The 23,671-nt window shown below is 37.0% G+C and overlaps 1 protein-coding gene and 1 pseudogene across 2 annotated transcripts; one reads left to right on the forward strand and one right to left on the reverse strand.

The window, feature by feature from the left end:
• The first annotated feature begins 4,305 nt into the window (after positions 1–4,305).
• Positions 4,306–8,953, forward strand: LOC148726643 (uncharacterized; annotated as a pseudogene). Its single transcript, XR_015989181.1, has 4 exons — positions 4,306–4,345; positions 4,425–4,468; positions 6,154–8,039; positions 8,496–8,953. The product of XR_015989181.1 is annotated as an uncharacterized LOC148726643 (transcript).
• Positions 8,525–17,652, reverse strand: LOC148726644 (uncharacterized). The gene is made up of 5 exons (XM_088728012.1): positions 16,848–17,652; positions 16,667–16,698; positions 16,200–16,369; positions 9,905–9,953; positions 8,525–8,631 (listed from the first exon to the last, which is right to left on the reverse strand). The coding sequence occupies exons 1-3, from the start codon at positions 17,048–17,050 to the stop codon at positions 16,272–16,274; spliced, it is 333 nt and encodes a 110-aa protein (XP_088584138.1). The 5' UTR covers positions 17,051–17,652; the 3' UTR covers positions 8,525–8,631; positions 9,905–9,953; positions 16,200–16,271.
• Between the last annotated feature and the right edge of the window lie 6,019 nt (positions 17,653–23,671).

The following is a 23,671-nucleotide window of genomic DNA, read 5'->3' on the forward strand; positions in this document are numbered from 1 at the left end:
TTTACAACCTTGAGTTTTTTTGCAGTTTTTTAATTAAGGTAGATTTAGAAGGATGAAAAGCTGTCAAAGAAAAAAAACTTTATTGGAAAGAAGACAACTATTTACATAGTCTATGTATTCGTTCACTCTTCAGGTGACACAATAAGCAGAAATTTAATTTTCAGACGTGTTATTTGTCTTTTCAAGTTTTGTTTTGAGATAAGAAGTGATCAATGCAGACAGTTAAAAATGTGTCAACTTAACTATCGACAAAACTACCCAACAGATTTGATTAACAGAACTCTAGAGGAAGGAAGTTGTGAGCCATGTCTTTTTAAAGTAAAACGACAAATGTTATTTATCCCTAATCTAAGATGGAAGATGCCCTTGGTTTGAATTCTGAGAATATAAGTAGGTATTTTTCCAACTCCAAGATGGAATCAGGTAGAAAGATAAATTCAGACATGTAAATCATTTATTACATCTCGTTGGTCGATGCAGTTTCACATGGAATAAATTAGGAAATTTGAGCGTACAGAAGTAAATTTCCCTCTTCGTATATGGTTCCAAAGTTGGGATGTTAAAATTATGTAATTCACATAGTTGAGATCGACGCTGAAATCCTTTGAGAAACAAATTGGTATATGCATTACAGCCTTAGACTGGGGGAGTTAATTTTTCCATTTTGTTTTTCTTAAAGCTTTTTTTTTTAAATCATCGAAGCTAAGAAAGTGTTATTGTACAATTCCTTTCCCTTCTATGAACGAGGAACACGTTCTTTTAAAAAGTCCGTGGACAGTTTTGTAACCTTGATATGAAATGGGCTAATATTTAATTTTCTTCAATTATCTCTTATACTAAATCAAACAGTAGGATGCTGTTTAGTTTCTGTTAAATAAGAAGATTTGGAAACGTACGAACTGTTTCAAGGAGGCCTTAAAATGCTGTCCAAAAAGTAGAATTTAGGATTTTATGTTTTTAATCATGCTGCTGAAGGACAACATGAACAGATTATAAGAAGATTTGGGTTACAGTTCCTCCTCGTCTCATGTATACGTACATCACACGCTGTTGGAAAAAAAGGAAAAAAAACGTTATTTTTTTTCGGTGAGCTATTACAAGCATAAATACTGTAGCATCTGTTTTATGAGATTTCTTAAGCAAGAAGCTTATCTTTTGCATTCTGGTAGAAACTTTTTCAGCCAGCGGCAAAGCAATATTTACATAGACAAGAGGAACTCTCTCATTATAGTGGGAAACGGGGCGAACTGTCTTTATCCAGGAGTATTTTAATGCTATTAAAATAGCCAATGTTTCTTAATGGTACGAAAATTTATGGATTAGGAAAAACTCAGTTTCAGTCTTTGGTGGTTTGCATCTGCATTGTTTCCTACAACACATTGAGTATATGCATAATAATTTCAAACTTTAAGACTTTTCAAATGACTTCTCTGTTCTCCATGGTGGCTCCGGTGTCTTCTTAAGCAACAATCTCAATTTGAAGGAGTGAAATAAGCAGTGGTTTTTTAAAAGTCAGGTTTGCATACGAGTCGCTTCACTGGTTTTTGAGAAAGCTGTCCTTTCCTTATAAATAATTTTGTAACGAGATAAAGGTAAACTTACGACCCAAAGGACAGAATCTGCGAGATATTACTTGGGAACCCGAAAGTCTCACTTTTAGGCGAATATTTTACTAAAAGCTTTGATGGCAACAGTAGTTATGCCGATTCTATATTTACTTAACAAGAAAGTTTTCAGTTCTGGGGAGCTCTTACTTAAGATCAAAACATGAAAATGCACTTTAAGTGGAAATTTTTCGCCAGTGATTGAAGGAAATTATTAGTTTTCCGTGCAATTTAAACTTTTCTCGTCGAAGTCAACAATTTCTTCAAACAGAAATGACGCGATGAGAAAAAAATAACCTTGAAAAAACCTACCTTACCACAAACAATAGTAAACTGCTTGGCTGAATCAGATAACTTCCCTTAACGATTGACAGACCTTCGATTTTCTTGGTTTTATGAGTCTAGATATGACACTCGTTGCATTTCCTTATCTACCCTCTCAAATTGCTGAGTAATTTTCTGTTGACTTTTGAGACGGTTAGTAAATTAAGTATCTTCTTTACGATTGGTCGTCTGCTTGATAGTTCATCTGACCGTGTTTCACACCTGGATGGAATATTGACATTTCAGTCCTTAAAATTGAGGAAGTCGAAGCTATTTATTATTATGAATCCCCGCGCATCTTAGTACTTTCTTACATTGTAAGTTGCAAGGTAAGTTGATCCTATGGATTCTCGTTTTCAGCGTAAAAATTGACATGATTATGAAGCAATTAGGGTTGAGTTTTCTGTTTTAATTTTGGTCGAGAGCTCCGTTCGTGCTTTTGTGAAAAACAATGTCAAAGAATGAAGAAAATTATTTAGACATGTTTGTGAAGAAAAGCTTCATATACAACTTGTTTCAATAGCTAGATTTCTTTTCAAAGTAGAAAATTATTTGCATCTAAAATTGATGCAAAGGAAATGGCATTACTCACAATATGTTGCGTGTCACGAAATCTCATAAAAACGAAACTCAAGGCGAATTCTCATTTCCTATGCGACACCTCTTTCTTGGTTTTGCTTCGGACATTTTGAATTTCAGAAACAAGTCATCTTCGATCTCAAGAGTAATAACCGACAGTCAAACGAACTTCCCGAGGGAGGAAAAGTCTTGATCAGTTCTTCAGGCAAGGTAAGAAAATCAATTGTTAATTATTTTTTATACAACTAGATATGCTTATCTCCAAACTTGCTTTCTGCCTGTTCAGAGATTTTGTCCATTTTTAAGTTTGATCATGATTTGGCTGTTGTCACTGTTGAAAACCATAGATAGCGAATATTGGGGAAGACAAACAGGAAACCAATTTATACCGAGGCAGAATAATACTCCGTAAACCATAAATTTCATATCCGCGGATAAAAAGTACATCTTGAAATATAACAGCAAGAATTCAAAGAGAAACCCAATCTTTGCAAAATTTTGTTTAAATTTGATCAAATTTTGCGGTTTGCCGGTTACAAAGGTAAACTTTGCTTCTCCTTTCTTCATTTGTTATCGAAATCGTAAATCTTTGAAAAATTAGGATAAAGTTTTCCTAGCCAAAATTTTAAATTGCACCTCGCAGCAAATTTTCATCAATACTTTTTAATAGTATATACTTCAGATATTAATAGCGCTTTACAAGGGCGGTGATTGGCTTGCTCGAAAGTTATTGGCAAGTTCTACGCACTTCACAGTAGTCGAAGATACAAAGGTGCGTGTCAAGAGTTCTTAAACTCTTGACACGCACTTTTGTGAAATTAAAATTATCATAAGATAAAACCAGTACTGGACTCTGGACTGGACTGGACTCCGGACTCTGGACCCTGGACCCTGGACTCTAATTTTACTTCTACTGTAATTAGTATCTACAAAATTACGAACAACTATGCGCATCATTATGCGATTACTTGAGTCAATTAATCGACTGGTTTCGTCTTCAAGTGAGACTTCATCAGGATAAACTACAAAATAAACTACTTAATGCATTAAAGGAACTTATTTTATACTAGACCTTGTCAGAACATGTCGCGTTACTAGTTTGGGTGTGAACAACAAAACACCCGCAAGTATTTTCGGACAGGATATGATAAAATTCTGTGCTAGAAAGTGGTTTTTTAAGGTGTTTTTGGGGCTCACGGTTTTAACCTTAAATTCAAAACCTTGTAGAAAACTACTTTTGGCAAAATCGAAACGAGCTGTGTGCTCTCATGGATATTTCTATCAAGGAAATGAAAAGCAAACCTGTGCGACTTTGAAAGGAAATTGCCATTTATACCATTTAACAATGTCACATTTCATTAAAACAACCGTGTATACCGTATACATCTCGTATATAGTAACGAGTGCCGAAACTCCTTTTTTTATCCAGGACTTCGAGCACTTACGGTAACCGGAATTGTTTCATCGAGTTTTCACAAGCACTGACAAATTTATCAGTTTTTTAAGCTACTAAAACTGCTGGTAAAACCGCATGCATAGATTAACACTATGGTTGTCAAAGAAACCGATGTCACAGGAAATTAGTGGCCACGAATCATTGAAGAATGTGTAAAACAAAACTGGAACTTTGTCAAGTTAGCGAAAATTATCTTACCACTCCGGACTTACGTATCTGGGTCTGCATATCCGTTGCCGATAAAAGTCGTCTGTAGAACCAGCGTGTGCAGAGTTTCCTTCTAACGTAACTGAGAAGTTTTGCGAAACGTACGAGTTCCTTGAGAGTACAGCTCAGAGTAAAATGGAACATAGAGGCTACACCAGGCTAGTATGTGGAAGAGGTGAGTTCTTGAAGCCCTAACTTCTTCCTTGTGCATATTCTTACTTCTTACTTTGAAGTAACTGTTTCCTTCGTTTCAGGGTCAGGGTCAGGGTCGGGATCTTCGGAAACAGAACTAGAGCAGGTCAGGTATGTGCATTATTACAATGGATCGAAGAACGTGCGAAAAAAGGGGTAAGGCGTCCGATCTCGAAGAAATGTTGTCAGAATGCGAATTATACACGGAGTATTTCACTCAAAATACTTCTGAATTGTAAAATGCATTTTTGGTATGGAGAATTTTTCTAGCTGCCACTTGGCCACTTCAATCGTACAATTATACTACGTTGTTGCTGATTAAACTCGTCTATTTTTAAGTTTTTTTGTATTATTTTCCCAATCAAGAGGGAAACTGGTAACGCCCTAAAATTATTGCAACGTGGCGGTTTCTATTCTCCAAGCTTGCCTGCGACCCCATCCGTCTTTTTCCTTTTTTTACGCGGTTTGGGAAAGTAATAAAAATTAAAGATTTAAGCTGGTCTACTTATGAAGAAGACTTTATAACATGTAACGCACGCTCACATTTAGCTACAGTTTCGTCTGTGCCTAATCCGCATTGTACGTTCATAAACAAGACAACGGGAAATATCGTATTTACACTCAAGTCAATGCCGTGAGCAGGCGAGGACCTTTCCACGTTCTCCGCCACAAAAGGAAATGGCTGAAGGTACTGGCGGCATGAGTTTGCAAGTGCGTAACGTTCAAGCCCGCGTTCAACAGTTAAAATTTCCTTTGTCATGCCTTCATCTTTCAGCTCTGATAGCCGTGATGGTGTCATCTATTTAGGGGTCACTAGAATGTCTGCTAAAACACTTCCTTTGGAGAGTCAAACGTGAGTTTTTTTTATGTTTCCTTCTTTAACTGATGTTTTGTCATTTTCATCAAGCAATCATAGACCGTGGTGTTAGAAAACAGATTATAGACTGCAAAACAGTTTTTTTTTTTATTCTTAAAATCAATAAAGACCCCAGACCTTTCCTTTGACTGCTCACATGTATCTAATACGCAAACATACTTACTGAATGGAACGTGGCGGCTTCTATTATCCTAGCTTGCCTGAGACCACATCCGCATCTTAGCATTTTTCACGCGGTTTGGGAAAGCAATCAAAATTAAAGATTCAAGCCGGTGTGCATATGAAAAAGACTTCTGAACATGTGTCGCCGGTTAGTATTTAGCTACACTAAAGTCTGTGCCTAATCTGCATCGTACGTTCATAAACAAGACAACAGGAAAGATCGTATCAATACCGCGAGCAGGCGACGACCTTTCCACGTTTTCTGCCACAAAAAACTGGCTGAAGGTACTAGTGGCACGAGTTTGCAAGTGTATAACGTTCAAGCCCGCGTTCAAGAGTTAAACTTTCCTTTGTCTTGCCTTCATCTCTCAGCTCTGATAGCAGTGATGACGTCATCTACTTAGGGGACACTAGGGGGTCTTCCAAACCACTTCCTTTGGGGAGTCGAACGTGAGTTTTTTATGTTTTCTTCTTTAATGACGTTTTGTCATTTTGAGCATTTTGAGTTTTGTCATTTTCAGACGAAGTTCGCGAAACTAGGTGCTACCATCGGACATTTGCGGAACCCTTCAGGGAACCTTATAAAGTAGTTAGTTGAAGTCGGAAGTTTTGCGATAAAGTGAACGCGTTGTACAGTAACAGGGATTGGTATTACTCTCGTACAATCACAATCGAGTAGTTTTTAAACAATATTTTGTTTAACTAAACGTTACGAATGTCTGATTTGATGACGAGATGCGACCTCTTTTTAGTTAGGTAGCGACGGCAAAGAACACAGTATGGCCTTGGTTCAATACGTTTTGAACAATGTGGAGCGCCAAGTAAAAGTTCAACCCCGTGGAAACAGCAAGAGCCAAAAGCCATTTTATCGCACGTCATATACAACAAAGCAGCGACTTGAACAACTCTCAGAAACTCATTCTCCCAAGGAAGTTTTCAACCAGAGTCTTGAACAAAGTGGTGGCGTCCTCCAATTAAGATCTGCGGGCGGGCATGCACGAGACATAAAACAAATAAAAAAAAAAGTTGAAAAAGCAACAAAACGAAGATGACGAATTCGTGGAGCTGCTACAAATGTTGAAGGAAGATGCGAGAGATATAGACAATGCCTTTGTTAGAAAAGTAGAAAATTTCTGCACTAATCCTGCCAAATTTTGTGTCTTTGGTGTTGACGCAACTTTTAACTTCGGAAAATATTACGTCTCGCTTACGACGTACCGGAACCTGCTCCTTAGGACTAAGGAAGATTGTCACCCAGTACGAATTGGACCTGTACTTTTGCACCATAGAAAGGATCTTGGCAGTTATTATGAGTTGTCATCGACAGTGATTAAGCTACATGCACCGATTCAAAACGTTCTTGTATATGGAGTCGACTGCGAGAAGGCCCTTGCAGAAGGATTTGGACGGCCGTTCTCTTACGCGTTGCACCTCATGTGCGACATCCACATGAAGGACAACATTTGCTCAAAATTGGCCCAGCTGGGAATACCAGCTGTCGTCGCTGAAGAGTTTCCAATGGATATTTTTGGAAAAAATATCGGGACCAATAGACAGCCCGAATTAATTGAGTGTTTTATACCTGGCGAGTTCGATGAGAAAATGCAGTCTTTAAAGGAGTCCTGGGAGAGACGCCATGCCCAAGGCAAACGTTTCTTGAATTATTTCTTGAAGTATAAGGCAGACCCGATTAAACAAACGATGACGGCACAATTTCGTTCCATGGCGGGCCTTGGCTTCCCACCAGGTGTCTATGATCAAAATGGTAACGAGTGTTTGAACTCGGTTCTTCAAAGAGAAAAGGCAGAAGTGGTGAGAAGCGATTGTCACTACCTGCTTGCGTCCGACTTATACGACAAACCGTAAAGCGACAGCAAACGGAGGAGGAACTGGCTTTGATAGGTACAGGAGAGTTGAAAGTTGATGCCATGTATGACGATATGAAAGTCCCAGAGAGAGTGTTCTATCGGAAATCTGTCAAACAGAAACAGGCGGTTCTAAAGAAATTTAACAATCATGAAGTAAGACCTACTGATGACGTGTTGCCAGGCACTGAGGAGGATGAGTGCATTCGTAACAATTTGTTGTCTATTTCTGTGGAACAGTCTGGGATTATTCGTGTCCCATTCGATGTCTTGAAAGTAATGTTCCAAAAGGCTGGCGTACATCAATCGCGCGGCAAAGAGGCCATTGTGACAGCACCTGGAGCTAATGCCTTTACTGAACACTATGTTAAATAGGAGGAAGGCTCTCCTTATGTCGTTAAAACCAATTCTTCAAGCGTTACGGAGTGTACTACGAACGCAGCGATACCGGTATCCCGTACACAGGTTACGGCTTGTGCTCTCATACAATTGCTGTTGCTGAACAGTCCAATACGGAGAATTTCTTTCACTGGTACAAGGTAAACAAACAGAGCTCACCAAACATTTCGGCCCTCTCCCGAATGGACTTGCCTACAGGTCGAGGAACAAAGAGGACGAATTCCACTCAGGTTCGAAAAGGAACAAAAAATAACAACAAAAGGGTGAGAACCGTTGTAGAAAAGTACATTACCGCTGTTATCGCACCTGTCACAGACGGCTTCGCCGCATCAGCTACAGTGGATTCCCTAGCTAAGACGCAATCTCTTCTACATGTGAGGTTTTGAAAGAAGTTACGTGTTTGTTTATTATATGTTTGTTCTGTTATACAGATAATGTCAAAACCATTTACCATTTTCTGATTCTTACTCTATTTTGTAGGTGTTATAGAAAACCAAATTATTCGCGACAATATACCGGCTGTCATTGTATGTTACAGTTAGTCCAGAAAATCGATCGCATATGAATTCATAGCCATTGAGGCACGCAGTATTGAATTGGCTATTGAGATGTGGTGGATTATATTATTTACAGAATTGATTAATTAGAATTATTCGCCAAGGCTAAGTAAACAATGACAAAGTACTGTAAATATTTATCAATTATTAATCAAGCCTGAATAAACAAGAGAATATATACTAATGTCGCTGTACGGGAATTCATATGCGATCATTAGACCTTCTCTTAGTCTATTTGTTTTGTTGTTATACCATCTATCGTTTTCTTCGTAGGATGAAGAGCCCAGTCCTGATGCTCTTCTGTCTCCGCCACGCATGCAGGAAGGGGCTTGCCAACTTGCTCTGCTGCAGTTTTGCAATCCGTTGGTGAAGAAATGTTACGGGTGTGGCCAGATGCTAAAACATGTATCTGTAAATGACAATCGGCTTACCGTCAATTCCTACTCCTCCTCGTGATTTTGTTATTTTCAGTGCTACAAAGAGGCAGTATTGGCAGAATAGGGTTCAGAAACGAGGCCAGTTAACAAACTTTTACTTTCATTGTATGGCCAATTGCGTCAGGTTGATGCAACCTGCGTTTATACCGCTCTTGGTATATATTCCAAATGCTTTATATGCCCATTTAAAACAAGTTCACAGGGAGCACGTTGCGAAAGAGCTGCAAATTTCCGTAACCCTCTCATAAGTGCCAAAACTCCGCATTTCACGTATTAGAAACGTGCGAGCAGTAAAGGAAAAGTCTGGAACGAGACTGAAAACGGCGAGAGAGACTAGGTGGAGATCAATTTCCGTTCCGAGTACATTAGTTTTCCACTGTGACCACTGCCACCTTTCGACGCCATCATGCTATTCACAGTGTAAGTTAAAAAATTCAAGCTTGAATTTTGAATGTCGATTCGAAAGACTGGCGCATGTACCGTCTTGACAGTGTCCGTTTAAGGGATGACTCTCATTAAATTTAAAGGGAGTTAGTTTCTCACATTTGATCAATTGCCTAAGTGGCATGTATTGAATAAATTTCAATAGAATAGATTTTTTACGCCAAAGATTTAGCCAGTTATTTAGTACGAACTGAACGAGATATCGTGAAAACATTTTTCTACCAATGACCTAATGAATTGACCTAATATAGATAAAGGTCATTAGTGGAAAAAGTAAAAGTTAAGTTCACTGTTTTAGCGGACTCTCGCGTCTAGAAAGATTCCATTGTTGTCCTTTTCAACATTGAACAAGCAAGTGACATTACAAGTTTCTGAAGAAATAGACTGCACCCCTCTAAAGTAAAAGTAGAGTCCAGAGTCAATTGAGTATTTGTCGATTTCATTACCATAATACTATATTTCAAGTTTAACAAGTACTTTGCGTTTTGTTTCTGCTTAAATCAAAACTGCTTAAGGTAAAATTGAGATAACCACCGACAGTACTTCAGCTACGTGTGGCTGCATTAACAGGAATGGATGATAACAACTATTAACTAAGGGAGTGCGAACCTCTCTCGTTTGGATGGTCCTTAACCTAACCTTCGGGCTCAAGGTTTTTAACGTTAAAATGAATTTTACCATTCAGAAGTATTTTGAGTGAAATACTCCGTGTATAATTCGCATTCTGACTACATTTCTTGAAGATCGGCCGCCTTACCCCTTTTTTCGTACATTTTCGATCCATCGTAAAAATGCACATACCTGACCTGCTCTAGTTCTGTGCCCGTAGATCCCGACCCTGATCCTGAACCTGAAACGAAGGAAACAGTTACTTCAAAGTAAGAAGTAAAAATATGCGTAGGGAAGAAGTTAGGGCTTCAAGAACTCACCCCTTCCACATACTAGACTGGTGTAGCCTCAACATTCCATTTTACTCTCAAGGAACTCGTACGTTTGCTTTTCATTTCCTTGATAGAAATATCCATGCGAGCACATAGCTCGTTTCGATTTCGCAAAAAGTAGTTTACTTCAAGGTTTTGAATTTAAGGTTAAAACCGTGAGCCCCAAAAACACCTTCAAAAACCACTTTCTAGCACAGAATTTTATCATATCCTGTGCGAAAATGCTTGCAAGTGTTTTGTTGTTCACACCCAAACTTATAACGCGACATGTACTGACAAGGTCTAGTATAAATAAGTTCATGTAATGTATTAAGTAGTTTATTTTGTAGTTTATCCTGACGAAGTCTCAGTCGAAGACGAAACCGGTCGATTAATTGACTCAATTAATCCCATAGTGATGCGGATAGTTGTACGTAATTTTGTCGATACTGATTACAGTAAAAGTAAAATTATAGTCCAGAGTCTAGGGTCCAGAGTCCAGAGTCCAGAGTCCAGTCCAGTTCAGAGTCCAGTCCAGTCCAGTCCAGTCCAGAGTCCAGTCCCGGTTTTTTAACCTTGGCCATTAAAATTTAAAGAGAAATCAAGTACTTAATTAGAAATTAAATCCTCTAATGAGTTTCTGGTAAAACGTCTCGTAGAAATTTGATATTATTTTTAGTAGAACTGCACACGTTGATCCCTTTTGTTTCTGATTACACCACGCCGCTCCTTTCGGTCTATTCAAGCGGAGACGATTTGCAACTTTTTGAAAAATTTCATCTGACTTTAACGTAAATAATCAGGGAAGACAAATCAATGGAGCGATATGGCATGCAAGCTTTCGTGAAAGGGGACGCTAAGACATTAGAGGTTTTGAAGAATATTCAATTAATTCCCTTAATTTGATAGACCAAATTGGATCTCCGGTCATTTGTGCTCAAACTGAGCACAAGTGAACTACTCGGAAAATCAAAATCGACCACGATCGCTCTGTGTGCTTGTCTGATTAGAAAATTTTTATCCGATTTCTCGTGCGATTTAAGGGAAAAATGAGATAGTGAATGAAACTGATAGAAATTTTTAAAGACCTCACCGCGCCGCGCCACTAGGTTTACTGAAGCTGAGATAATGTTTCACTTTTTAAATGGTTTCGTCTGCTTTTAATGCAAATTAACAGAGAAGAGAAATCAATAGAGCTACATAAAATGCAAGTTTTCATTTAGGAGGGCCCTAAGACATAAAATGTTTGGAAGAATATTTAATTAATTCCCCTAATTTGGTAAACAAATTGGATCTCCGGTCATTTGTGCTCAAACCTATGAGTAAACTGCTCAGAAAGAAATAATTGTCAGGCGATTGGAGGTTGGCATGTTCCAACAGTTATGTCTGCAAGTACTTTTCGATCTACAATATCGAGAGGAAAGGTAGATTTCGAGTTAGAATTTAATAATATATTAACAGCAAATTTTATTTCATTTCATTAGCAAAGGACCAAAATGACCCGAATACAATAACGAAAAATTTCCTGGTAATAACCATTTATCAACAAAAGCCGTAAAATTCAACACAAAATATAGAGTGTTTTTTTTCTTTTTCGCCAAGAAATAAAAGGATAAACTGACTTTAACCGTAATAAAAAAAAAAAAAACAAAAAAACAAAAAAACTGGGAATCTTTTACTGTGCGCGTTGAACAAATCATGTTTATGAAACAGCTGCAATTGCGGTGTTTCATCAGTATTTGTAATTTATTTTTTAACTTAATTTCTGTTACAATATTCAAGAGGGCAAAGCATACGTGTTATCTGTAGAATCATGAGACATACTAATTTGAAAGTGTTGAATAATCGGACCGAATTTGACGTCTACGTTTGAAGGCAGCTGGCGTTTGCTGAAATACATTTTGAAATGAAATGGTAAAGTTTAGTCGAAATACAGTATTCTAAATATGCGTGGCCGTACGTTCTGTCATCTAATTTGGTGAGATAGCTCCTAGAGTTTATCTAAAATGAAAAAAGGCAGATTTTGCTGATGAGAGACACATTTCCGTTAAATTTGTTCCTCTCCCGAATTGGTTAAGTATAAACGCTTATTTCTGTTAATCACACAAGGAAAATACAAATGTCGTGTAGAGACAGAGTGACGAGGTAAGATAATGCAAACTGAGCACTAACCAATTTTTGCACCATAATGGATGATATCTTGTTTAGTTGATAAAGATAGTCCCAGACTTACCCACGAAGGAGCTTTGATATCTATTAAATATCTTCTTCAAACATTTCATTTCCATTAAGCATTTCAGTTACGGGTGTGTTGCGAATGCGTATTCATATCGTAGAGACAGAAGACAAATAGTATGACCTTAAAGACTACGACCGTCAAATTTGCCCTCTTTTGTTTCACTGGTCGACTATGCTGTTCCCGCAACTCCCGGTGACAAAACTGGTATCAAAAATCGGACCCTTCACGTTGCTTCAAACTTAACACGAAAGCTGGCGAAGTTGAACAAATTGCAGATGGAGAGTCTGGATAGGAAGGAAACTTGTGCAAAACGCTAGCACAGAGAGGGTAATGCGTAAGATACGTTTTTGATTTTTAACAAGTGAGCGTCGCCTGGCGAAATGCTCCCACGTTAAAAACATATTTTTCTCATTTTGAAACTTCCTGGATGTTAACACAGGAAAACGCTTTGGGGATCCTTATCTCCAGATAAATTTAAGAACTTTAAAAAAAAATCGTATAAAGTTATATTGTTTGAGCCCAATGCATAAATAATATCTGCGATGATGCAGTTTTGTCTCGATACAGAGTTATCGTAGACAGTTTAAGAGTATTATTTGATTAAGTATGATTATTTTCAAAGAACGATTGGAGCCTCGTTAATCCTTCTAGGTATTTCAATTTGAGTGCTTGGATTCGAGCCATTTTTTGACATTGTAGCAGAAACGGTGCAGTTTTACTATTTTTTAGATCCGAGAAAAATTTTTATTTAGGTATGAAGCTTTGTCAATCTCAACCTTTTTTCCTATTCGTTTATGCATAAGTTAGTGTTAGACGCGGAGACTAGGCCTGCGTGGGCAGCTCCGTCCAGTATTTTGGAAGAACTTGCAATGTTTGTCAATAGGAGGTTCCACTAGTAAGCCACATAAGACTTCATCAGTAACATTACCGGTGAAAGTGAAACAGAAACTCGAGATTCTTGAACGTATGTAATGAAAAAGCCTAGCAGGTGGTCATACCTGCCCTAGCGTTCAAAAACTAAGTAGTCAAAAACTGGCTAATCAACCAGTTACATTTAATATTCACATTCTCATTCTAATGAAAATTGGGGCAATAAATGGGCTGATGATTTAGATTTGAGTGAACCAATCAGAAAACTAGGAATGCAATGTCCAAAATCGATCATTTAATAATCAGTTATTGTTGAGCTCAGTTTACATTCAGAATCAAATACAGGGACATAACTGTCTTTTGTATGAGTTTGCGACACTTTTCATTCCCATTAGACAAGATTTTGGCCTCTGATTGATCCGAATTAATTTCTGGAGGTTATCTATCTTCTTTCACCAAGCAAAAACTAAAACAAAGCAAAAAGATCGAAAACTGAACCGAATCATGTTATAAATAGAAATATACATATTTGATTTTAAAATGGACAATAAAAAAAGCTATTAATAAAAACTCATAGGCAGTGGGGTTAAACAGTTTGATGATAATATTTCTTCAAATATCCGCCAAAGAAAAAGGCTGTCATAGCAGATCCTTATGGCTTCTGGTGTAAATATTATATATCTACTTTCAATTGACTTATAGCTAAGCATATACGTATCTTGAGACCTTAAAAACTAATTTAAATAATTGTTAATATCTAACGTAATTACATTTGTATTCAATTTGAAGAAAAGGCTTTTGAGTTTCAATAACACTTCCCACGATCTCTAATAATCGCACCAGAAACTCTGAAAGCCGAAAAAAAAAATTTTTCCCTTTTCGCTCATGCGCTGATGTAGTTTGTCCGCAAGAAGAAAAACTTTGCTTGTGCTTTTTAGTGGGGAAAAACTTCGAATAAGCAGTTAGGTAGGATTGTAGAAGTAGATTTTGGACATCAGATATCAGTATTATTTTTTGGCTCAGATGGCAACTAGTGGAACATCACAGCTCAAACGGTTGGCGTAGCCTGGCCATGGACTCCCGCCTGCACGTCAAAACAATATTTACATAGTAAAGAGGAACTTTGTCAGTCGTGGGAAACGAGACGAAATGCCCATTGTTTCTTATTGGCACTAAAATGTATGAAGTAGGAAAAACTCAGCTTCAGTCTTTGAGGGTTTGTATCGCCATTGTTTCATACAGCACATTGAATACAAGCATGATAACTTCCAACTTTAAGACAGGTGTCTTTTTAATTAAAAAAAAATATCAGTAGTTATGCCGATCTGAATAGTAAAATCATATATACTTTTGAAATTATATTGACGAATACGATATCGATCTTAACAAACTGTTATTAATGACCAGGGAAAATAAATGAGGCAGTTCCAGAAGAAATTTAACACCATGTATGAATAAGAGAAAAAAGTATTGACTTAACGTCGTCTTAGGACAATTTGATTATTAGTTTTGCCAGTAATATAATTGAGGACATGACTATGAAGCAAATTGGATTGAGACAAGTTGGAGTGAGTTGCCTGGTTTAATTTTGTTTGAGAGCTCCGTTCGTGCTCTAGTGAAAAACAATGTCAAAGAATGAAGAAAATAGTTTGAGATGCTTGCGAAGAAAAGCTTTATGTGCAACTTGGTTCAATAGCTACATTTTTTTTGCATAGTAGGAAGTGATTTGCATCTAAAATTGATTCAAAGGAACTGATACTACTCATAACATGTTAAGTGTCACGAAATCTCATAAAAACGAAACTCAAGGCGAATTTTCATTTCGCATGGGACACTTTCACAGTTTTTCTTGGAACATTTTGAATCTCAGAAAAAACTCATCTTTGACCTCAAGAGTAATAACCGACAGTCAAACGAACTTCCCGAGGGAAGAAAAGTCTTGATCAGTTCTTCAGGCAAGGCAACAAAATCAACTTTTAATTATTTTTTATACAACTAGATATGCTTATCTCCAAAATTGCTTTCTGCCGACTGTTCAGAGATTTTGTCCATTTTTCAGTTTGATCATGATTTGGCTGTTGTCACTGTTTAAAACCATACATAGCGAATATTGGAGAAGATTGTTTCTGATGACACCATGCCCCGCCTTTCGGTCTAATCAAGCGGAGACGATATCCAAATGTTTGAAAAATCTCGTCTGCTTTTAATGTAAATCAACAGAGAAGACAAATCAATCAAGCGATATGGCATGCAAACTCTCATCAATGAGGACGCTAAGGCACTGGAGGGTTTGAAGATTATTCAATTAGTTCCCTTAATTTGGCAGACGAAATTGGATCTCCGTTCATTTGTGCTCAAACCTATGAGTAAATTTCTCGAAAATCCAAAATCGAGCACGATCGCACTGTGTGCTTGTCTGAGTAGAAGTTTTTATCCGATATCTCGTGCGATTTAAGGGACAAATGAGGTAGTGAATGAAACTGATAGAAAATTTTACAGGTATTTCTAAAGGTAGGAAATGCACACGTTTGAAGCTTTGTTTCTGGTGGACCTCACCATGCTCGTGCTATTCGGTCTACTCAAGCTGAGATAATGTTCAAGTTTTGAAAAGACTTCGTCTGCTTTTATTGTAAATTAGCAGAGAAGAGAAATCAATAGAGCAATATAAAATGCAGGTTTCACTTAGGAGGGCCCTAAGGCAGTAGAGGTTTTGAAGATTATTCAATTAATTCAATGAATTTGGTGGACAAATTGGATTTCCGGTCATTTGTGCTCAAATCTATGAGTAAACTGCTCGGAAAAGAATAACTGCCAGGCGACCGGGAGGACAGGAGATTGGCATGTTGCAACAATGATGTCTTCTGAAGGACTTTACGATCTTCAGTATAAGGAAGCAGGGTAGATTTCGAGTTAGAATTTATTAGTATATTAACAGCAAACTTTATTTCATCGCATCAGCAAACGACAAAATGACCCGAAGACAGTATAACGAAAAATTTCCTGGTAATAACCATTTATCGAGAATAGCCGTAAAATTCAACCGTCAATCATGAAAAGATTAACTTACCGCCAATCTCCAGGGACAGTCCCCATCGACACCCAGTGAGCCATATGGTAACAAGACACTGAGATAACTGTGTCAAAGACACTTAGAAGTAGAAGCCTTTTTTCTGAACGACAGTCTTGATGAATTACCAAAACAGCTCAAGAAACGTGACATTTCTGGGAACAAAAGACCTATTGAACAGAGGGAATACCTGAATGGAGTTGGTTCAAAAACTACCAAAGCTTTTAAGGTAGAAAACCAATATTCGAGTAGTTAAAGGCCCATTTCCATCCGAGATCTTTTGCAGTCGTTTGTTTTTGTTTTGGAGTCACGCTATTGTTAAATGGCGAACTCTGATAGTCATTCACAAACACTATTAAAAAAAAAAAAAGATTTGGTGAAGAACACAGTGAAATAATTTGCAGCTAAATATTTGAGACTGAAAAATCATAAATCGAGTCTGTGTATAAAACTTGTACAAAGCTTACCTGATGTTAAAGGAAATTGTTCGGCTTCAACACTAAATAAAATATAAAAAAATAACCAATATTGGCCACAACTGATTTACTTTACGCATTTCAATGATAGAATAATGACTTGTACAAATGAGATCGCTTACATACATATTTCAGGATCTCAAGTAAAAATCAGTCAAATAATTATTCTCACCTCGAAAAAATCTCCCCGGAGTCTCTAGTTCCATCGTAGGAACAGTGCAATAACATTTCTGCAAAAGCACTGTCTCTAGAGTTACCGAAACCCATGGTTGTTTTCCTTCCCCTCCTTAAATCATACACAGACTCTCGAAGTCGAATAACCTTTGCCGAGCCGGGCAGACTCGGCCTTCTTCTAGACCGCTTCTTTGGCGGCATCAACTTTTCAAATGAATTTCTTCGCAGTCATACATGTAAGAATTAAAAACTATTTAACAATTAGTATATACTAAAACAGTGGATAGCGTTGAAGGCGCGCTCTGATTGGCTAGTCAAACTCCGAATATCCTTTGGTATTTACCTCCGAGCAACTCGAGAAAAAGTGGCGTGCCAGTTTGCATCCGTGACAGGCGAATAAATCACTCAAATAACAACGAAGCAGTCCCTGAAAACACAGAGAAAGCGACTAAATTTGGTCTGGCTGTGTTTAAAAGTAATGGTAACCGGGAGTTTATCGATAAAAACCAATGAAAAAGGTTTTGTTTACAAATGCAAATTAATCTTGCGTAACCTCACTTGTTTACTTGAAAATCAGAGTTGAATGGTATTTTTTACAAAATGGTTTCAAATACAGAAAGAGTTTGCAACATCATTTGAAGAAATGTCGCCACCAGAGCTAAACAAAATGTCTTCAGAAATTTTATCTGTCAGCGAAAAAACGAGACGGCACTTTTTACAACAAAAAATCACTTACCGCGATCCGAGCCGCGTTGGATCGTTACGCGCGAGAAAATGTTGAAATTTTGGAATCGTATGAATTAAAATAAATTTTTGGTGGTGCATATTATCTCACTGTTTTAGTACATACTAAAACAACTATTCACCACTGACCACCTCCACCTCGGTGAATAGTTGTTAATTATTCGCCTCAGGTTCGGTGAATATCGTCGAATAATCCCCGAGACGAAGTCGAAGGGATTATTCGACAATATTTACAGAACCTGAGGCGAATAGTTGTTTTAGTATAATTTCAGAGCTGAACAACAGAGAAATTTCTAAAATCATAACATTTTAGTAACATTTATTAACTTTTTATTTCAACATTTTATATAAACCGCGTAGAGCGGTTTATATCGCGTCATATAAGGAACCCCTCGACCAATCAGATTGCTGGAAACTCTTTGCTCAGCTCTGAAATTATACTAATTACTGATATAGTTACTACGATAGTTTGTTGTTCGCACATGATTCAAGATGGAACTTTGAAAGCCCTAATTAGTAAGATGGAAGAGGATATCAAAGCGATTCCGCAACTACGAGGAAAATAGCGTATTTTTCATATATGAAAAATGATCCGGGCGCGCAAGGCATGTCGGTTGGAAATGGGCCTTTAAAGAGAATTTAACATGACCACGAGAAAATGTGTTTGTCACCAGAAGTGGTATGTTCTTGTTGTCGTGTGCATATTTGAACTAAGGTGAGACAATTTACAAACTGCATGTACACTGATCTCGTAGAAATGCTGTTCTCTATTCCAAGAATTAAATAGGTTCGCATCACACACAAAAAAGGAAATATTTGCTTGCAAATAGATTTTTTATGCTTCTTCTTCCCATTGTGTACTTTTTATTTCTTTGGGGGGCCTGGGACTTGGGGTAGCATTTATTTGGATTATAGCAAATACCCTTTAGAATACTTGTGCTTGCCAAGTGAACAGGCTCCCATGTGAGCGTCACTTCGCTTCATCTTGACCGTGGTAAAAGACGTGTTTTTTCATCCCTCCTCCTTCCCTTGTCCCAGCCACTCCTCTTTTTCAAATCATTAGATTGTATTTTTGGCGTTTTCAGTGCCCTCACCCTTACTGGGCCAAACTTTGTATCAAGGATTTGATTGAACAGTATTTTTAAATAAATGCGGTTATGGGATTTTGCCCACAGCCATTTGCTCCAATTGTTGATTGGTTTTAATTCTGCCCATTAAACATAGCTCAGGCAAGGCAACATGTTTGGGTTGTCCGTATAATTTATAAGAAAGAAAGGGCATAGATGATTTTTTTCTCTTGCGCTTAAAGAATAAGATAAACTGACTTTAACCGTAGTAAAAGAAAAATAAGGATCTTTTACTGTGCTTGTTGAACATATCACGTTTATGAAACAGCTGAAATTTTGGTGTTTCATCAACATTCGGAACTTATATTTTAACCTTAATTCTGTTGCAATATTCAAGAAGGAAAAACCTATGTGTTATCTGTAGAATCACGAGAAATACTTTTTTTGGAAAGTGGGGAATGATCGGGTCGAATTTAATGTCTACCTTTGAAGGCAGTTGGCGTCTGGTGAAATAAAAATTTGAAATTAAATATTGAAGTTGAGTCGAATTTTACATTACTATTTTAGATTTGGATAGCCGTAAGTTTTGTCATCTAATTTGGGGAGATAGCTCCTAAATGAAAAGAGTCAGATTGTGCTAGAGACATTATTCAATAATATTTTTTTCTCTCCTGAATTGGTTAAATATAGACGTCCATTTCTGTTGATTACACAAGGAAAATACACATATCGGGAAGAGACAGAATGACGAGGTAAGGTAATGCAAACTGAGAGCTAAAGAAGTTTAGCACCGTAATGGATGATATCTTGTTTAGATGATTAAGATAGTCCAAGACTTACCTATGTAAGTCTTGGACTATCTTAATCTCTACCTATGGTAACTATGTCTTCTCATACGCTCATACTACATACAAATGCACACACTATTCGGGGTAGACCCACACTAAAAGATGTCGAGCGTTTTCAGATAATAAGCAGAAATTAAATTAAACAACACTCTTCTTCAGATTGCATGCCTTTGTAAACCTGCCTAAGCAAAAAAGCCCGAGTTCACGCAGTTATGTGCTTAGTTTCCATAGAAGGTGTGGCGATAAATGAGCTTATAGTTGGGTCGGATTCAGTCTTTGGGGATTTGCATCTTCATCGAATACCTGCGTGATAACTTCAAACTCTAAGGCTTTTCAAATGATTCCGCTGTTCTCCATGGTGACTCTGGTGTCTTTATAACCAAAAAGAGTGGTATCTGAATAGTAAAATTATATATACCTTTAAAATCATATCTACGAATACGATATCGATCTAAACAAACTGTTATCAATGACAAGGGAAAATAAATGGTGCAGTTCCAGAAGAAATTTAACACCATGTATGATTAAGAGGAAATTGTGTTGACTCAACGTCGTCTTATGACAATTTGATAATTAGTTTTTCCAGCAATATTTACAGACTTCGTCGATTTCAGTGGACTATTCAAACAAAGACGACACAGGAAAAAAACTGCCAAATTGTATGTTCCCCTATTCAGTAAGATAAAGTATTATTTAAAATTTTCCCCAAAAAGTTCTATTAACATGAACGATGTATATCACTCTGAATAGTAAAATTACATACATGCATGCCAATATTTTTTTCATTAAAAAGAAAGTTATCAATTCTGGCGAACTTTTATTTAGGATCAAAATAAGGAAATGCATTTTTAGTGAAAAATTTTCCCAAATGATTGAAAGAAATGAGTAAATTTCCTTAACTGCTTGTTGCTTTAAGACCATTCCACCATTTGTTTTCCGTGCAATTTAAACTTTTCTCGTCGAAACCAACCAGTTCTTCAAACAGAAATGACGCGAAGAGAAAAAAAAAACCTTGAAAAAACCTACCTTACCATAAACAACAGCAAAGTGCTTTGGTGAATCAGATAACTTACCTCAAGGATTGACAGACCTTCGATTTTCTTTGTTTTATGAGTCTAGAGATGACACTCGTTGCGTTTCCTTATCTATCCTCTGAAATGGCTGAGTAACTTCCTGTTGATAGTTCATCTCAACATATTTCACACTTAGATCGAATGTTGACATTTCATTCCTTAAAATTGAGGAAGTCGAAGCTATTTATTTTTATGAATCACCTCGCATCTAAGTACTTTCCTACAATGTAAGTTGCAAGGTAAGCTGATCCTATAGATTTTCGTTTTTAGCTTAAAAATTGACATGATTATCACGCAATTAGGAGTGAGTTGCAAGGATTAATTTTAATCAACAGCTCCGTTCGTGCTTTGGGGAAAAACAATGTCAAAGAATGAAAAAAATAATTTAGAGATGTTTGCGAACAAAAGCTTCATGCGCAGCTTGTTTCAATAGCTACGTTTTTTTTTTCATAGTAGGAAATGACTCAAGGAATTGGTGTTACTCTTAACATGTTGCGTTTCACGAAATCTCATAAAAACGAAACTCAAAGCGAATTTTTTATTTCGCATGCGACACTTCTTTCTTAGTTTTGCTTCGGACATTTTGAATTTTTAGAAAAAACTCATTTTCGACCTCAAGAATAATAACCGACAGTCGTACGAACTTCCTGAGGGTAGGAAAGTCTTGATAAGTTCTTCAGGCAAGGTAACAGTCTATTTTTAGTTATTTTTTATATAACTAGATATGCTTATCTCAAAATTTGCTTTCTGCCAGTTCAGAGATTTTCCCCATTTTTAGGTTTGATTATGATTTGGCTGTTGCCACTGCTACAATACAACAATGTTTGAAACCATAGATAGCGAATATTGGGGAAGACAAAGAGAAAATCAACCTTTTCCGAGGCAGAATGATAATCTGGAAACCATAAACTTCATATCCGCGATTGAAAAGTAATCTTGAATTATGCCAGTAAGATTCGAAAGAGTAAGAGAATCTTTGCAAAATTGTGTTCTAATTTGATCCAATTTTGCGGTTTGGTAACAACAAAGATAAGATTTGCTTGTCCTTTCTTTATTTGTTATCGAAATCGTAAACCTTTGACAAATTAGGATAACATTTTCGTATCCACAATCTTATGATGGCACCCCGCAGCAAATTTTTTAAATAGAACTTCAGATATTAATAGTGCTTTACAAGGGCGGTGATAGGCTTGCTCGAAAGTGATTAGCAAGTTCTAATAGTATTTACTTTAGACATTTAAAATAGTGCTTTACAAGGGCGGTGATTGGCTTGCTCAGATTAGCAAGCTCTACGCACTTCACAGTAGTCGAAGAGACAATAGTGCGTGACAAGAGTTCTTAAACTCTTGATACGCACTTTTGTGAAGTTAAAAGTTAAATCAGAAAGGAATGAATTAATTAGAAATTGAAATTTCTCACCCTTTACTCGGTATATTGACAGAAATAAATTAATTTGTTTGGTACTCCATGTGGAGATTACCATTATGTGGTTTTTAAGAGCGTACTTTTTCTTTAACTTCTTCAGCGATTAGGATTTTCCTTTTTGGCCATCTCTCTTAATTATCAATATTATCTAATTTGTAAAGTTTCTAGAAACTCCACGTCACTTGAGCAATTGTTTCTTGGGCCAGAGTGAGCTTTATCTTGAATTGGTTTTGGTTCAAGATCCAGAAAATCCCTTGAGGGGCAAATAGATCGAGTACTTCTAAAGGACCTTAAAAAGCGCTTATGATATTGGGCGGTTTTTTTTAGCGTTTGTTTTTTTTGGTGGGTTTTTGGACATTAGATCTAAGCTTGTTTGTTGACCGACGGTTAACCCCAAAGGGTCCCTGGTTGAACGTTGTTTAAATAGTTATTCACTCTGTTACACTTTAATTCTTGAGCTCATCATATGTTTAAAGAATTTATAGCTTTCACTCGATATTCCATCAATGAGTTTCTTGTGCTGCACCCGTAGTTTCAAATCGACCTCGATCGCGCTGTGCGCTTTTCTGATTTGAAATTTCTTACCTTATTCCAATTATAAGGGCCAAATGTGAGAGTGGTTAAGTCTGGTAGAAATTTGCCATTATTTTCAGTAGAACTACAAACGTTGATCCCGTATTTCTGATCACACCATGGCACGCCTTTCGGTCTAATCAAGCGAAGACGATATCCAACGCTTTTAACGTAAATCAACATGGAAGACAAATCAATCGAGCGATATGGTATGTAAGCTTTCATCAAAGAGGACGCTAATACATTAGAGGTTTTGAAGAATATTCAATTAATTTCCTTAATTTGGTAAACCAAATTGGATTTCCGGTCATTTGTGCTTAAACCTATGAGTAAACTGCTCGGAAATTCAAAATCGACCACGATCGCACTGTGCCTATCCGATTAGAACATTTTTATCCGATTTCGCCTGCGATTTAAAGACTGATAAAAATTTTTACAGGTATATATTTCTAAAGGTAGAGATGCACTCGTTTGAAGCTTTTTTCTGGTGGACCTTGCCATGCCGCGCCATTCGTTCTACTCAAGCTGAGATAATGTTCAACTTTTTAAAAGACTTCGTCTGCTTTTAATGTAAATCAACAGAGAAGAGAAATCAATAGAGCTATGTAAAATGCAAATTTTTATTTAAGTCGGCCCTAAGGCATTAGAGGTTTTGAAGATTATTCAATTAATTCACTTAATTTGGTAGAAAAATTGGATCTCCTGTCATTTGTTTGCAAACCTATGAGTAAATTGCTCGAAAAGGAATAATTGCCAGGCGACTTGGAGGAAAGGAGATTGGCATGTTGCAACAGTAATGTCTGCATGGACTTTACGATCTTCAATATTGGAATGCAAGGTAGATTTCGAGCCAGAGTTTAATGCCGGGTATATTAACAGCAAATTTCATTTAATTTCGTCAGCAAAAGACCAAAATGATCCGAATACAATAATTAACAAAAAATTTCCCGGTAATAATCATTTATCGACAAAAGTCGTAAAATTCAATCGTAAGAAGATTAACTTACCATCTTACCGTAAATCTTCAGGGACATTCCCCATCGACACTCAGTGAGCTATATGGTAGCAAGACACTGAGATAACTGTGTCCGA

This window comes from Stylophora pistillata, chromosome 7 (genome assembly GCF_964205215.1).
Source record: "Stylophora pistillata chromosome 7, jaStyPist1.2, whole genome shotgun sequence".
Lineage (NCBI taxonomy): Eukaryota > Metazoa > Cnidaria > Anthozoa > Scleractinia > Pocilloporidae > Stylophora > Stylophora pistillata.